The following is a 15,317-nucleotide window of genomic DNA, read 5'->3' on the forward strand; positions in this document are numbered from 1 at the left end:
TGGGGGAGAAAGAGAGGGAGAGAGAGATGGACGGTCTTTGATCCCTCCGACAGAGGCAAATGACAAACCTTGTACTGAACATACCTGCTCCACGCGGTGTCTTGTTTGTAAGTAGGGGTCATATCTTGCACGTATGGCTCTCATTGAGGTTGGCTATTTTGAAGGGAATACAGGTATAATGCTCAAAATTGGGCAAGCTTGCAAACAAAAACAGTCCTTACAGAATATTAGATTTAGTAGACAATTCACCAGCTGGGTGATTATCACCAGCATGGTAATAATCAGAAATCATTTTGGCTTTTCAGATTTTACATGAACATAAACATTATATATTTTGAAAGAGGACGTGTAATGGCAGCAGTGGATATGGGGGGAGGAAGGTATGCATGTAAGCCTCCTCCCTGCCGCTGTCCCATGTGTGTATTGCACCATCTCCACGACCTGCTCCAACTCCTACTCCTCTCCACACGCCTTCCCTAATCCGTGCATGCATGCCAAACTTACTGATACCAAGTAGTTTGAAAGACACCAGGCGATTGTTGGTAAATTGCCCAGAGTGCTGGTAACACGTGTTTCTTACCTCATACCCTGTGTAAGATTGAGTTGAATATTCAAAGTCTGAATCTGGACCCCCAGGGCAGTATCTGGAATTCAAAACTAAGTTTTAGTTTTATACCCAAACCATTTTTGTCAGACAATGTGTGTGTTTAGATCTTCTTGCTCTGTATCAGCTAGCTATTTCTTCTCATGACTTTCTGTACAATGGAAACTGATCAGTTCTATAAAATAATTGATTTTCAATTTTTGACAAACAGTCTCAATTCCTCATTCCATGATGGTTTGGAATGAGTCATTTGCATTCTGCTCCACCCAAGTCATGCAACTTATAGAATCTTAGAAATAGTATAGGACAGGAGGTTATTTGTCAATCAAGTCTACGCTAGGGCTCTCAGAGAACAATTAGACTCATGGCTTCCCCTCTTTCCCCATTTCTTTGGGTCTTTTTTTCTTTTTTAAGTATCTGTCCAATTTTCTTTAGAAACATGACAATTGAATGTGAACCTACCATCCTGTTAAGCAGTAAATACAAAACCTAACCATTTACTGCATACTCAGGGCAAACTCGATTGTCTGAATGGCATGGGCGGGGAGTATTTTGTTTTGGCAATTGAATGTTCAGATAAGACAATTTACCCAAGCATGAGACCTTGAGATCTTGTTTGGATAATCCGAAATTTGGATAATTGAGGTTGCCCTCTAAATACTTTTCTTCATGTGACCTCTGGTTCTTTTGCCATTCACTTTAAATTTGGACCTTCTGGCTATCAATCCTTCAGTCACCAGCAACAGTGTTTAGTTATACTCTTCATTAATTTTAACATGATTATTCAATTAATGTAACTGTAATCAGTCATCCCTGGAACATTCTGATGAATCAACTGTGCAGAAAGCATAAAAGTTAACAGATGGATGGCTCCAAGCAATTGGGAAGGTAAATTCTATGATGGTTTTTAGTCAAGGGGATATTCAAGGATTCAAAGGCATTATGCATTTTGGCAAGAAGAAGAGGAGAAAGAACTACAGAAAACTACAGAAGAGGTATTTGAGAATCTTCACCTATGATTCACAAAAAGCTTGTATTCAAGTTCAGCAGATGAAATGCTGGCCTTTATTTCAAAGGGAATAGAGTATAAAATTAGGGAGATTTTGTTAAAACTGTATAAGACACGAGTCTCACTACAGCTGGAACAGTTAACAGTTTTGGACCCCTTATCTAAGGAAAGATATGTTAGCATTGGAGACTGTCTAGAGAATGTTCATTAGTTGATACTAGGGCGTGGAGGGACTGTTTATGAGGCAGTGTTGAGTCAATTGTGCCTGCATTTGTTGGGATATAGAAGAATGAGAGATGACTTTAATGAAACATACAACATTCTTAGAGCACTTGACAGGGTAGATGCAGAAGGCCAATTTGATTAGTGTAAGAGAATCTTTATGGGAGAATCAAGGACCAGCAGGTATAATCTTAGAACAAAGGGTCACACATTTAGGACAGAGACTAGGAGGAATTTCTTTTCTCAGAAGGCTGCGAATTTGTGGTGTGCTTTACCCCAGAGGGCTATTGAGGCTGGGGTATTTATTCAGTATAATGAAGGCTGAGATAGACAGGTTTTTAATCAGTGAAGGAATCAGGGGTTATGGGTAGGAGGCAGGTAAGTGGAGTTAAGGTTTATCAGGTCAGTCACAATTTTATTGAATGGTGGAGCAGACTGGATGGCTGAAGGTCTACATCTGCTTCTATATCTTACAGGAAGAGGGATGAACGACATGAGTTAGGACATCTTGGTAGAACTGTATAGAGCTTTTGTGATGCACCCAGATTACTGCATACAGGTTTTGGTATTCATGTTTAACAATGAATGTACTTGCCTTAGAAGGGGTAGAGCGAGGTTCACTAGAATGATTCTTAGAATGAGCACAGAACAGAATGAGTGCATACTTTCTGGACTTCAGCTGAATGAGAAGTTATCAGATTGAATCATACACTTCTGAGGAAGGTTTGACAGTGTAGAGGGGCTGTGCAGGGAATGATTCCCCTGTCAAGTTACCAGTTAGGCAATGTAATACTAAGTTGGTCATTCAGTGCTGAGATGAGGAGAAATTTCTTCACACAAAGATTTACTGACATGGACATGATAGACCAAAGGACTACAACATTGACTGTGGAATTGTGGATCTTTGGAATTAATATATCAAGTAAGCTGTGGGATCCAGTGAGTGAATGCATTCAAAGATTTTTTTTGGATTCCAACATCAAGTGAGGAATATGGAGCTAGGGCACAAAAATAAATTCAGGTCAAAGATCAGCTATGAACGTACAGAAAGGCGGAACCTGACATTTGTCTGCCCATTTTACCATCCTGTCTATGTCCTCTTGAAATCTATTACCTTCCTCATTGAATTGTGCCATCTATACATTTTGAAATTATGCCTGCATGACTAAGCCCAAGCGATTAGTGTATTTCAGAATTTCCAGTGGCCTTGAGAGGTATTATTTATTTATTTATATAATATATAAATGAAAAATAACTCATATATATAAATAAAATAATTCTCTCCAGTCTGGCGATTAAAATCCAATTTATTATGTTTTTAATTGCTGAGGCAATCTTGTATACATACTGGTGACAAGTAAATATGTGTACTTTACTAAAATCGTTTTGAACATCACATACACAACAGCAGTGGTATCAGCTATCCTCCATGTTTGCTGTAAAATACATGAATCAAGTTAGTCAAGTATGGTTTGCTCCATGTTGCCTTTCCTTTGGTTACTCCATTTTTAAAGGTAGCTATTTAAACAAAACAAAATCAATGTTTTGCCACCACTATTATTAAAATGACTGGCATCTAATTGCCTGGTTTACTCTTCTCCTCACATTTAACCAAGGGCAATATTTCTAATCCTCCAATATATTCTGGCACTGCTCATTATCTAAAGAGGGATAAAAGAAGGTCTGCACATGGAAAATTTCTACCCTGACTGCCTGTGACTTAACCTCAACGTTAACAATAGACAATAGACAATAGACAATAGATGCAGGAGTAGGCCATTCTGCCCTTCGAGCCTGCACCGCCATTCAATATGATCATGGCTGATCATTCCTAATTAGTATCCTGTTCCAGCCTTATCTCCATACCCCTTGACTCCACTATCTTTAAGAGCTCTATCCAATTCTTTCTTAAAAGAATCCAGAGACTGGGCCTCCACTGCCCTCTGGGGCAGAGCATTCCACACAGCCACCACTCTCTGTGTGAAGTAGTTTCTCCTCATCTCTGTCCTAAATGGTCTACCCCGTATTTTTAAGTTGTGTCCTCTGGTTCGGCACTCCCCCATCAACGGAAATATGTTCCCTCCTGCCAGAGTGTCCAATCCTTTCATAAGCCTATACGTTTCAATCAGATCCCCTCTCAGTCTTCTAAACTCAAGGGTATACAAGCCCAGTCGCTTCAGTCTTTCCGTGTAAGGCAATCCTGCCATTCCAGGAATTGACCTCGTGAACCTACGCTGCACTCCCTCAATAGCCAGAATGTCTTTCCTCAAATTTGGAGACCAGAACTGTACACAGTACTCCAGGTGTGGTCTCACCAGGGCCCTGTACAGCTGCAGAAGCACCTCTTTGCTTCTATACTCAATCCCTCTTGTTACGAAGGCCAGCATGCTATTAGCCTTCTTCACGACCTGCTGTACCTGCATGCTTGCCTTCATTGACTGGTGTACAAGAACACCCAGATCTCTCTGAACAGCCCCTTTACCTAATTTGATACCATTAACACTTCTAGAACAAGACCAACACTTGCAACAACCATCTTCATGGTCATGACCATCTATACGTTTGTTGTAATTTTTGCAAACTAACAAATTCCTGGAACCAAAGGACAGGCACTTCAGTGAAGATTGTAAGTTTGCTCGCTGAGCTGGTTGATTTGTTCTCAGACATTTCATCACTATGTTAGGTAACATCATCAATAAACCTCCGATGAAGCACTGGGTTCTGTCCCAATTGCTATTTATGTGTCTTGGGTCTGTTGTGGTGGGTGACATCACTTCCGGTTCTTTTTCTGAGAGACTGGTAAATGGAATCCAAATCAATGTTTGTTAATTGAGCTTTGGCCTCTAGGAATTCCCGGGCATGTCTTTGTTTAGCCTGCCCCAGGATGGTTGTATTGTCCCAGTTAAACTGGTGTCCCTCTTTGTCTGTGTGTATGGATACTAGCAATACTTGGTCATGTCTTTTGGTGATGAGTTAGTGCTCATGTATCCTGGTGGCTAGTTTCCTGCCCGTCTGTCTAATGCAATGTTTGTTGCAGTTCTTGTCGGGTATTTTGTATATGACGCTTGTTCTGCTGGTTGTTGGTACGGGGTCATGTGAGACATGATTTGCCATGCACAAAACCATGTTGACTATCCCTAATCAGTCCTTGCCTTTCCAAGTACATGTACATCCTGTCCCTCAGGATTCCCTCCAACAACTTGCCCACCACTGAGGTCAGGCTCACTGGTCTATATTTCCCTGGCTTGTCCTTACCACCTTTCTTAAATAGTGGCACCACTTTAGCCAACCTCCAGTCTCCCGGCACCTCACCTGTGATTATCGATGATACAAATATCTCAGTAAGGAGCCCCGCAATCACTTCCCTGGCATCCCACAGAGTTCTAGAGTACACCTGATCAGGTCCTGGGGATTTATCCATTTTTATGCGTTTCAAGACATCCAGCACTTCCTGCTCTGTAATATGGACATTTGTCAAGATGTCACCATCTATTTGCCTACCTTCCATGTCTTTCCTACAGTAAATACTGATGCGAAAAAGTCGATTAGTATCTCCCCCATCTTTTGCGCCTCGACACAAAGGCCGCCTTGCTGACCTTTGAGGGGCCCTATTCTCTCCCTAGTTACCCTTTTGTCCTTAATGTATTTGTAAAAACTCTTTGGACTCTCCTTAACTCTATCTGCCAAAGCTATCACAAGTCCCCTTTTTGCCCACCTGATTTCCCTCTTAAGTATACTCCTACTGCCTTTCTACTCTTCTAAGGATTCACTTGATCTATCTTGTCTATACTTAACATATGCTTCCTTTTTCTCTTAATCATAACCTCACTTTCTCTAGTCAATGCTCCCCCACCGACACCTCAGTCACCTGCCCTGCCTTATTTCCCAAGAGTAGGTCAAGTTTTGCATCTTCTTTAGTAGATCCATCCACATACTGAATCAGAAAATTTTCTTGTACATACTTAACAAATTCCTCTCCATCTAAACCCTTAACACTATGGCAGCCCGTCTATGTTTCAAAAGTTAAAATCCCGTACCATAACCACCCTATTATTCTTACGATATCCGAGATCACCCTACAAATCTGTTTCTCAATTTCCTACTAACTATTATGGAGTCGATAATACAATCCCAATAAGGTGATCATCGCTTTCTAATTTCTTAGTTCAATCCAAATAATTTCCTTGGATGTATTTCCGGGCATATCCTCCCTTAGTACAGCTGTATTGCTATCCCTTATCAAAAACACCACTCTCGCTCCTCTCTTGCCTCCCTTTCTGACCTTCCTGCAGCATTTGTATCCTGGAACATTAAGCTGCCAATTCTGCCCATCCGTGGGCCACGTTTCTGTAATTGCTATGATGTCCCAGTCCCATGTTTGTAACAATGCCCTGAGTTCATCTTCCTTCCCTGTTAGGCCTCTTACATTGAAATAAATGCAGTTTAATTTGTCAGTGCTACCTTATTCTCCTGTTTGCTCTGACTGTTTGACTCGCTTCTTTTCTCAACTGTACCAGTCTCAGATTGATCTCTTTCCTCATAATCTCCCTGGCGGTCCCATTCACCTTACTAGGTTAAATCCTCCTGAGCAGCTCTAGCAGATCTCCCTGCCAGTATATTAGCCCTCTTCAAATTCAAGTGCAATCCGTCCTTCTTGTACAGGTCACTTCTACCCCAAAAGAGATTCCACACACCAGCTACTCAGCCATGCATTCATTCTCTATCCTCCTATTCCTTCCCTCACTAGCTCAAAGCATTGGGAGTAATCCAGATATTACACTCTCCTTTTTAAATTCCTGCCTAACTCTGTAATCTCCCTTCAGAATCACATCCTTTTCCCTTCGTATGCCGTTAGTTCCAAGGTGTACAATGACCTTCTGCTGGGCCCTCTACCCCTGGAGAACATTCTGCAACCTCTCAGAGACATCCTTGATCCTGGCACCAGGGAGGCAACACGCCATTCTGATTTTTTCACTGCTGTCCACAGAAACATTTGTCTGTGCCTTGGACTACAGAGCCCTCTAACATAATTGATATTTTGGAATCCAACGTACCCCTCATTACATTAGAGCCAGTCTCGATACCAGAAACTTGGCTATTCGTGCTACATTCCCCTGAGAATCCATTACCCCAACATTTTCCAAAACAGCATACTTGTTTGAAATGGGGTAGCCATAGAAGACTCCTATACTACCTGCCTACTCCTCTTACCCTTCCTGGGATTAACCCATCTACCTGACTGTATCTGCAGCTTTTCTCCCTTCTTATAATTGCCATCCAACACACCCCCTTGCTTTTGTAAATTCCTCATTGCCTCTAACTGTCTCTCCAACCGATCCATCCAATATGATAGGATTTGCAATCAATGGCATTTATTGCAGATACAATCCTCAGTAACCAGTAAACTCTTCCTAAACTCCCACATCCGACAAGAAGAGCAGGTCACTCTACGAAAGGCCACTTTTGCTTCTTTCAATCTTAGACTCAGAAAATAGCACTATCTTATTCCTTTCCAAAACACTGCTCCAGACTAACTTAATACTTATGGCATATATTTTCAAGTTTAATCAAGAGACATATCTTAATAAAACATATAATCAAGAAAGAACCCACTCTATTCACTATTGCAGATTTATAGTATGGCCACACTTAAAACTATTCCCTTATCTGTTTCTGTGCTGGGACCTCTCCCAAACAGGTTCCTCCAAGATCGGTTGTGAATTTCACCGTTTGTTACTTTTCCCAGATGCACTCCAATGTTCAGCGATACATGAATTCAAACATCTTGTCGTCCTCTATCTTGGTGTCTTTGATGTTAAGGAATTCCTGGGTGGAGTGGATGGAGTGGCTCAAGTGTTCTGTTATGTGTTTTAGTTAATGCTGCAGTTCCTTTGCTAGTCTGTATGTCGGTGTGCCGGGAAGTGAAACTATGGGTTTGGGTGGGGGGAGACCTTTGGTAATACATAGAAATGGGATATGTTGGATTCTTCAGGTTTCATTCTTTGGAGGTCTGTCTTCTTAATTTTACATGTCTTGTGAAGTTTCCTCAAGAAACACAAGGCTCAAGGCCAGACAAACCAAGGACACAAACACCTGACAGCACCAACTCCACCAGCAAGGACAGCAGCCTCAAACTAGTAGATCTGTGCCTCACAAACCACTTCACCTTCAACAACAAGATCTACAAATAAATCAACGGGATGCCTATGGGATCACCAATATCAGGACTCTCAGCAGAGGCAGTTATGCAGAAGTTAGAATGAACAGCATATATCCACAATCCAGTGCAAACTTTGGGTCCACTATGTGGATGACACCGTTGTCATCATGAAATGCAACAAATTAGAAGAAACCCACAAACATATAAACAACATTCTTACTGGTATAAAGTTCATCAAGAGGAAGAGAACAATAATAGATAACCCCTTCCTGGAATTCACAGTAGAACAAAAAGACAATGGAGAGGTGCAGACCAGCGTCTACAGGAAAGTCACACAAACTGACCAGATGACAGGAGCAATCATCCCAACAACCACAATGGAGCTGCATCAGGACATTATTTAAATGAGTCATAACACACTGCAGAACACAGGAACTAAGAAGTCAAGGAAAACCACGTATACAAAGCATTAGGAACAATGGGTATCCGATAAGCGCAGTCCACTGATTCCTACACAATAGACCTAAACAAGAAGACACAACACGCCCAGAGACTCTAGCCACCCTGCCACACATTAAAGACACCTCGGAGATGACGACCAGACTATTCCGGCCCCTAGGCAGCATGGTAGCCCACAAACCTACCACCACACTGAAACAGCTCCTGATGAATTTAAAGGACCAAGTACCAACAACTAGCAGAACAAGCGTCATATACAAAGTACCCTACAAGGACTGCAACAAACATTACGCTGGACAGCCAGGCAGGAAACTAGCCACCAGGATACACGAGCACTAACTAGCCACCAAAAGACATGACCAACTAAAGCTAGTACACAGACAAAGAGGGACACCAGTTCAACTGGGACAATTAATCCATCCTGGGACAGGCTAAACAAAGACATGCCCGGGAATTCCTAGAGGCCAGAGCTCAATTAACAAACATTGATTTGGATCCCATTTACCAACCTCTCAGAAAAAGAACCGGAAGTGATGTCACCCACCACAACAGACCCAAGACACATAAATAGCAATTGGGACAGAACCCAGTGCTTCATCGGAGGTTTATTGATGATGTTACCTAACATAGTGATGAAACGTCTGAGAACAAATCGACCAGCACAGCGAGCAAGCTTACAACTGATCCACAATCTGAGCTACAAGTCTTCTCCAAAAATCACAAACTTCATTGAAACTCTGCAACACCAATACCTTCAACAAGGCTGGTGTTGCTGGTTTTCTCTTAATAAAGTACTCCACTGGCCAAACTGAGTGAAAGGAAAACAATAAACCTGCTCAGGCCCTGCAGAACCTTTGTCCATCAGTTGATGCAGATCATCGTTGATAGTATATTTTTGCTTCCTGGACCACTGGAATTACTACTATTGTTAATGTAATGCTAAAGCCACAGCAACTTTGTACAAGACTAGAGAGTGCCCTGTTTTCATTACTCCACTATGGGGAATCTGGATGCAAAGACGAATGTGCTTTGAATAGTGAAAGAACTGGAGCATTTAGGAACAAACTTCCCCCAGTCATCCACTGTGCTTTCAAACACTGACTTTGAATGATAACTCAACTGATAAACCGTGTTGCTTCTAGTAACTGAATTAAGAGCTGAACAGCAAATAAACTAAAGTTACTTAAACAAAAATCAGAGCAGATGTGAGGGAGCTTCAAATCAGAGGACAAAACTTACACACAAATGTTTCCTGTGAAGGTGATGTGAGGGCATCGGTGTGGTTTACACATCACTGCAACCACTGCAATCTGTGTACAGAGGAAAGAGAGAGTCTGAGAGAGACAAATAGCTGCACCATGATGTAAATTAGCAGAGCTGCTCTGAGTTCAAGACAGAAGCTAGTAACCGAGGGCATGATGCCCAAAATATATGCACCATATCTCTCGGTTCAATCCCTAGAAGAACGATTTGCACTCTTTACAATCACCAAAGAAATTGAAAGCCCAAAACAAAATGTGGCAAGTTTCAAATAAAAACAAAAAGTGCTGAAAGAATTCAGCAGATTAAGTAGCTGTGAAAGAAGAAACAGAGTTCATATGACATCAGATTGAAAGGCTGTTGTCATATGAGGAAAAGTCCCTTCAGCAGTAAGGATTCAGCCAACATCTGTCTCTGTGATCAGTCATTTCCTGTTTACAGTCTTCTCTCTGAAGGCCCCTCATCACGCAGATCGTTCAACTGGTATCACCAAATGTATTGGCATTTTGCAATAAACACCCAGCTCTCAAATCCAAATTTGGATATGTGAACCAACAAATAGGGCAAACCGTTAGAATGGAATGCAATTTGATTTGATTCATGGGCTCAGCTGGCAAATGCTGAGATAATAAGGAACAGATGTGTTTATAGGGTTTTTAAAAAAAATCATTAATTCATGGTATGTTGGTGTTCCTGGGTGGGCCAGCATTTACTGTCCATACCTTGTCACCAATAAGAAGGTGGTGGTGAGCTGCCTTCTTGAACTGCTGCTGTCATTTAGTGTGGAGGGGAGATTCTGAACCAATCTAGGATTCTGAACCAATAACACTGCAGCATGGTGACATATTTCTAAGTCAGGATGAGGAGTGGCTTGGAAGGGAATTTGTAGGTGGTGATGATCCAATATATCTGCCATCATTGTCCTTTGAGACAGCAGTAGTTGTGGGTTTCAAAAATGCTATCTAAGGAACCTTGGTGAATTTCTGCATTGCATCGTATAGATGGTACACACTGCTGTCTCTGAGCTTTGGTGGTGGAGATAGTGAATGTTTGTGGATGTGATGCCAATCAAATTGACTGCTTTGTCTTGAATGGTATTAAGTTTCTTGAGTGTGCTGGAACTGCACTTATCCAGCTGACATGTGCTTTGTAGTTGGGGATAGACTGTGGGGAGTCAGGAGAGGAATTACTCACTGCAGTATTCTAGCCTCTGACCTGCTGTTATAGCCACAGTATGTATATGGCTAGTTCAGTTCAGATTCTGCTTAATGGTAACCTCTAGGATGTTGACAGTTGAGGCTTCAGTGATAGCAATGCCATTGAATGTCAGTAAGCAATGGTTCGATTCTCCCTTTTTGAAGAAGGCCATTGCCTAGCCCTTTTGTGGGACAAACGTTGTTTGCCATTTGTCAGTCCAAATCTGAACAATATCTAGGTGTTGCTGCATTTGAACATGTATAAGGAGTCATGAAAGGTACTGAACATTTTGTAAGCATGAACAAACATCCCCACTTCTGACCTTATGCTGAAGAAAAGATCATTAATGAAGCAACTAAAGATGGATGGGTCTAGGACACTAGCCTGAAAAACTTAAGTCAGAAGTGTGCTAGAGCTGAGCTGACAGACTGCCAATATAATAAAGAAAGACAATTAGGACAAACTCAGAATAAGATTTAGCTTCATAAAATGAGATCACTCAACAGTTCAAGAGTGAACTCACAACATGATTCTTTCTATTTGACATGCTGTCTCTGCATATTTGTCAGCATATATGCCATCATTTTATTTCAATCCAATATAGATTGTTTTATTGCTTACCCCACTGGCTGTCCGGATGGGTTTTGCTTTCAGTTTTGGTATTAGCACTTTTTTGTACTGAGGGGGCACAGCTGCAATGATGTCCACAAGACGAGGTTGTGAAGTCAGTCCATACTTGGATGAAGTTTTTGTTTTCATTCTTTAAAAAAAAGAGCGAGGATCAAACATTAAAAGATAGATAGCACATAAACAATAGATAGGAATCTCAAACTAGCAGCACCCAATTCCATTGGATCCAGATCAATCGGTAGCTAGAGACAGGCATTACAAAGCTGTCAGACTGGGACTCTAACTTGCTGTCCCTGCAGGATACCAATTCACAGTCTGACATCACTGCTAGAAAGAGCCTGGGATTCAACTGACCACTGTTCAATAATCTCTTCATCAGCATTGCTTTCTCTACTGTTACAATTTCTGTTAGTATGATCCTGATTCTAAGATCCAAGCTCCCCTCTATGATCTAGGAAAAAGTGATGACTGCAGATGCTGGAGATCAAAGTTGAGAGTGTGGTGCTGGAAAAGCACAGCAGCTCAGGCAGCATCCGAGGAGCAGGAGAATCAACATTTTGGGCATAATTTTGGATTCCTGATGAAGGGCTTATGCCTAAAATGTCAATTCTCCTGCTCCTCAGGTGCTGCCTGACCTACTGTGCTTTTCCAGCACCACACTCTCGACTCCCCTCTATGATCTCTTGAGCACATCCAATTTTAATTGCTGCACGACTGCTAGTCATGTCTTCAGCTGCCTGGGTATTAAAGTCTGGAATCCCTTCCTCAGACTCCTTCCTTTAATATGTTCCTTAAAACCCAACCCTGAGCAAGCTTATGGTCACCTCTACCAATATTTCCTTTTGCGTCTCAGTGTTACTTCATCTGTTTACATTCCTGTAAAGTGCCCTGGGATGTTTCACTGCATTAAGGGCGCTACGAAAATACAAGTTTTCTTTTAAATTCATTCATGGGATGTGGGCAACACTGACTAAGTCAGCATTTATTGCTCAAAGGGCAGTTCAAAGTCAATCACATTGACGTGGGTCTGGAGTCACATGTAGGCCAGAACAGGTAAGGATGGTACTTTCCTTCCCTACAGGACATTAGCGAACATTACGGTTTTTCTTGACAATTGATAATGGTTTCATGATCATTGTTAGACTCCTAATTCCAGGTTAGGAATGTGATGCGCTTTATTGCGGTATACAGAGTACGACCAGGGATAGATTATTTAAGTTTTGCGGATGATACGAAAGTCGGTGGAGTTGTTGACAGTGAGGAAGGATGTGTCAGGTTACAGCGGGATATAGATAAGCTGCAGAGCTGGGCAGAAAGGTGGCAAATGGAGTTCGATGTAGGTAAGTGTGAGGTGATTCACTTTGGTATGAGTAACAAAAAGGTGGGGTACTGGGCTAATGGTCGGATACTTGGTAGTGTGGATGAGCAGAGGGATCTTGGTGTTCATGTACACAGATCTCTGAAAGTTGCCACCCAGGTAAATAGTGCAGTGAAGAAGGCATATGGCGTACTGGCTTTTATTGGTAGAGGAATTGAGTTCCAGAGTCCTGAGGTCATGTTGCAGTTGTATAAGACTCTGGTGCGGCCGCATCTGGAGTATTATATGCAGTTTTGGTCGCCATACTATAGGAAGGATGTGGAGGCACTGGAACGGGTGCAGAAGAGGTTTACCAGGATGTTGCCTGGTATGGTAGGAAGATCGTATGAGGAAAGGCTGAGGCACTTGGGGCTGTTTTCATTGGAGAAAAGAAGGTTTAGGGATGACTTGATAGAGGTGTACAAGATGATTAGGGGTTTAGATAGGGTTGACCATGAGAACCTTTTTCCACGTATGGAGTCAGCTATTACGAGGGGGCATAGCTTTAAATTAAGGGGTGGTAGGTATAGGACAGATGTTAAGGGTAGATTCTTTACTCAGCGAGTCGTGAGTTCATGGAATGCCCTGCCAGTAGCAGTGGTGGACTCTCCCTCTTTATGGGCATTTAAACAGGCATTGGATAGGCATATGGAGGATAGTGGGCTAGTGTAGGTTAGGTGTGCTCGGCGCAACATCGAGTGCCAAAGGGCCTGTACTGCGCTGTATTTTTCTATGTTCTATGTTTTGCAGCAAGAACACAGTTTTAATTAAGAAAATAAGTTGAAAAATTAAGCAGCACAGATTGGTACAGCACTGATCAGCCATGATCTCACTGAATGGTGAACCAGGCTCAAGGGGCTGAATGGCCGACTCTTGTTCCTATGCAACAATAGCCAGGACTGCACAAGAATATCTCAGACAATCTTGCTAACTTCAAGGCTCATGACCCAATACCCGCCTTATAGCTTCACACTAAGGGATGGTGTCACTCCTGGGTATCAGGAATTCAGAATTTTTCTAATAATCAGTCTCTCTGCATGTACTGGATCTATTTGATATTTTTTTAAACCCAGGTGTAGTATTTCAATCTGATCCATTCACTGACTATGTGCAGTAATGATATCTGTTCTCCACCACTCTGTGGTTTAACATTCCACTTTAGACATGGCTACTTGCACTGGACTGAACACTACAAGCAATACATCAGTAAAAAAATATAATTTCTAATTGTGTCTTAACAGACTATATACCTATATTTTAGTGTCTGACAGTAGGAAGAAAAGTTAGTATTAGATATCTGCCCTGGAATTTTGATGGCCTGTTTGCCTGTGGAGGGAAACCATTGAAATTAGCACAGGTGAAGGTCATAGGGGCATCTCCAGTTAACTACAGACTGGTTCCCCAATGTAGACATGATCCTCAATGAAAATAAATAATTTCCTTCAAAAATCTATCCCCTGACTTTATAAATCTGTCTGAATCAGATCAGGTCAGGTCCCAGGAAAGCAGACCACCTGCATTTTTTGGATGATGCTTACTGTTAGTTGAAAATGTGCAATTTGACATGGATATGTTAACCCTAGCTTTGCACTTATGAACAAAACACTGCAGGGATGAAGCCTTGCCTTAGTTCATTCAACAACAAATGTTTATATAGAGAAATGTCCCTAGGAGGGAAATCAGAGAAACGAGAAAAAAAAAATCAACATTTGAAGTGTATACATAGGAGAAGAATTAGTGCACAGAAAATGAGCATCCTACCACTCTGGCAGTAAACCACATTACAGTTCCTTTTTGTTTTCCTGACAATATTGATGATTTTGACAATACTCATGGCACAGTTTACATCTGATAATCCAAAGCTATTTCACCGTTTAAAAAATAACCAACAGATTTTAATTATCTAATCATTTCAATTGAACAACAAAGCGCTCGGCATAGACAAAATTAAGCGCTAAAGAGTTTCGACTGCAATGCTGAATTACAATAAAGAAATTGGATGTGGTAGACAGGGAGAATTCTTTCCTCTGACTGGCTGAGTCCAGAACATAAAATCATAAGGTACAAGCAGAAACAGGCACCTTTGCCTGTCGAGCCTGCTCCATCATTCAAACAGATCATGACTGATGTGGCGGGAAACTCAAATCCACATTTCCACCTCCAATCACCTTTATCCTTCTTGTTTACTAAGAATATATCTACCTCCTGACTTATAAATAATCTAATTACTCTGCTTCCACTACCTTAAGAAGAAGGGTGCTTCAAACACACAAACCTCAGAAAAAAAGTCTTATCTTTATCTTAAATGGTTAAGTGACTCAACATGCACTCTGCCAAGATCCCTCAGGATCTTATATGTTTGTCTTTTACCTTTCTAAACTCCAAAACATACGGGTCTAGTCTGTCCAACCTTTCCTCA

The 15,317-nt window shown here is 41.6% G+C and overlaps 1 protein-coding gene across 3 annotated transcripts in view; it reads right to left on the reverse strand.

Annotated features, from left to right (window-relative positions):
• elp3 (elongator acetyltransferase complex subunit 3) overlaps positions 1–15,317 on the reverse strand; it is a 116,965-nt gene that overhangs the window by 65,282 nt on the left and 36,366 nt on the right. For all 3 annotated transcript variants that reach the window (XM_072560024.1, XM_072560041.1, XM_072560033.1), the window contains 4 exons: positions 11,533–11,671; positions 9,694–9,764; positions 581–644; positions 85–153 (listed from right to left, as the gene is read on the reverse strand). In XM_072560024.1, the coding sequence (XP_072416125.1) occupies positions 85–153; positions 581–644; positions 9,694–9,764; positions 11,533–11,671 (343 nt within the window). The remainder of the gene's footprint in view (positions 1–84; positions 154–580; positions 645–9,693; positions 9,765–11,532; positions 11,672–15,317) is intronic.

This window comes from Chiloscyllium punctatum, chromosome 3, assembly GCF_047496795.1.
Source record: "Chiloscyllium punctatum isolate Juve2018m chromosome 3, sChiPun1.3, whole genome shotgun sequence".
NCBI classification, from domain to species: Eukaryota; Metazoa; Chordata; class Chondrichthyes; order Orectolobiformes; family Hemiscylliidae; genus Chiloscyllium; species Chiloscyllium punctatum.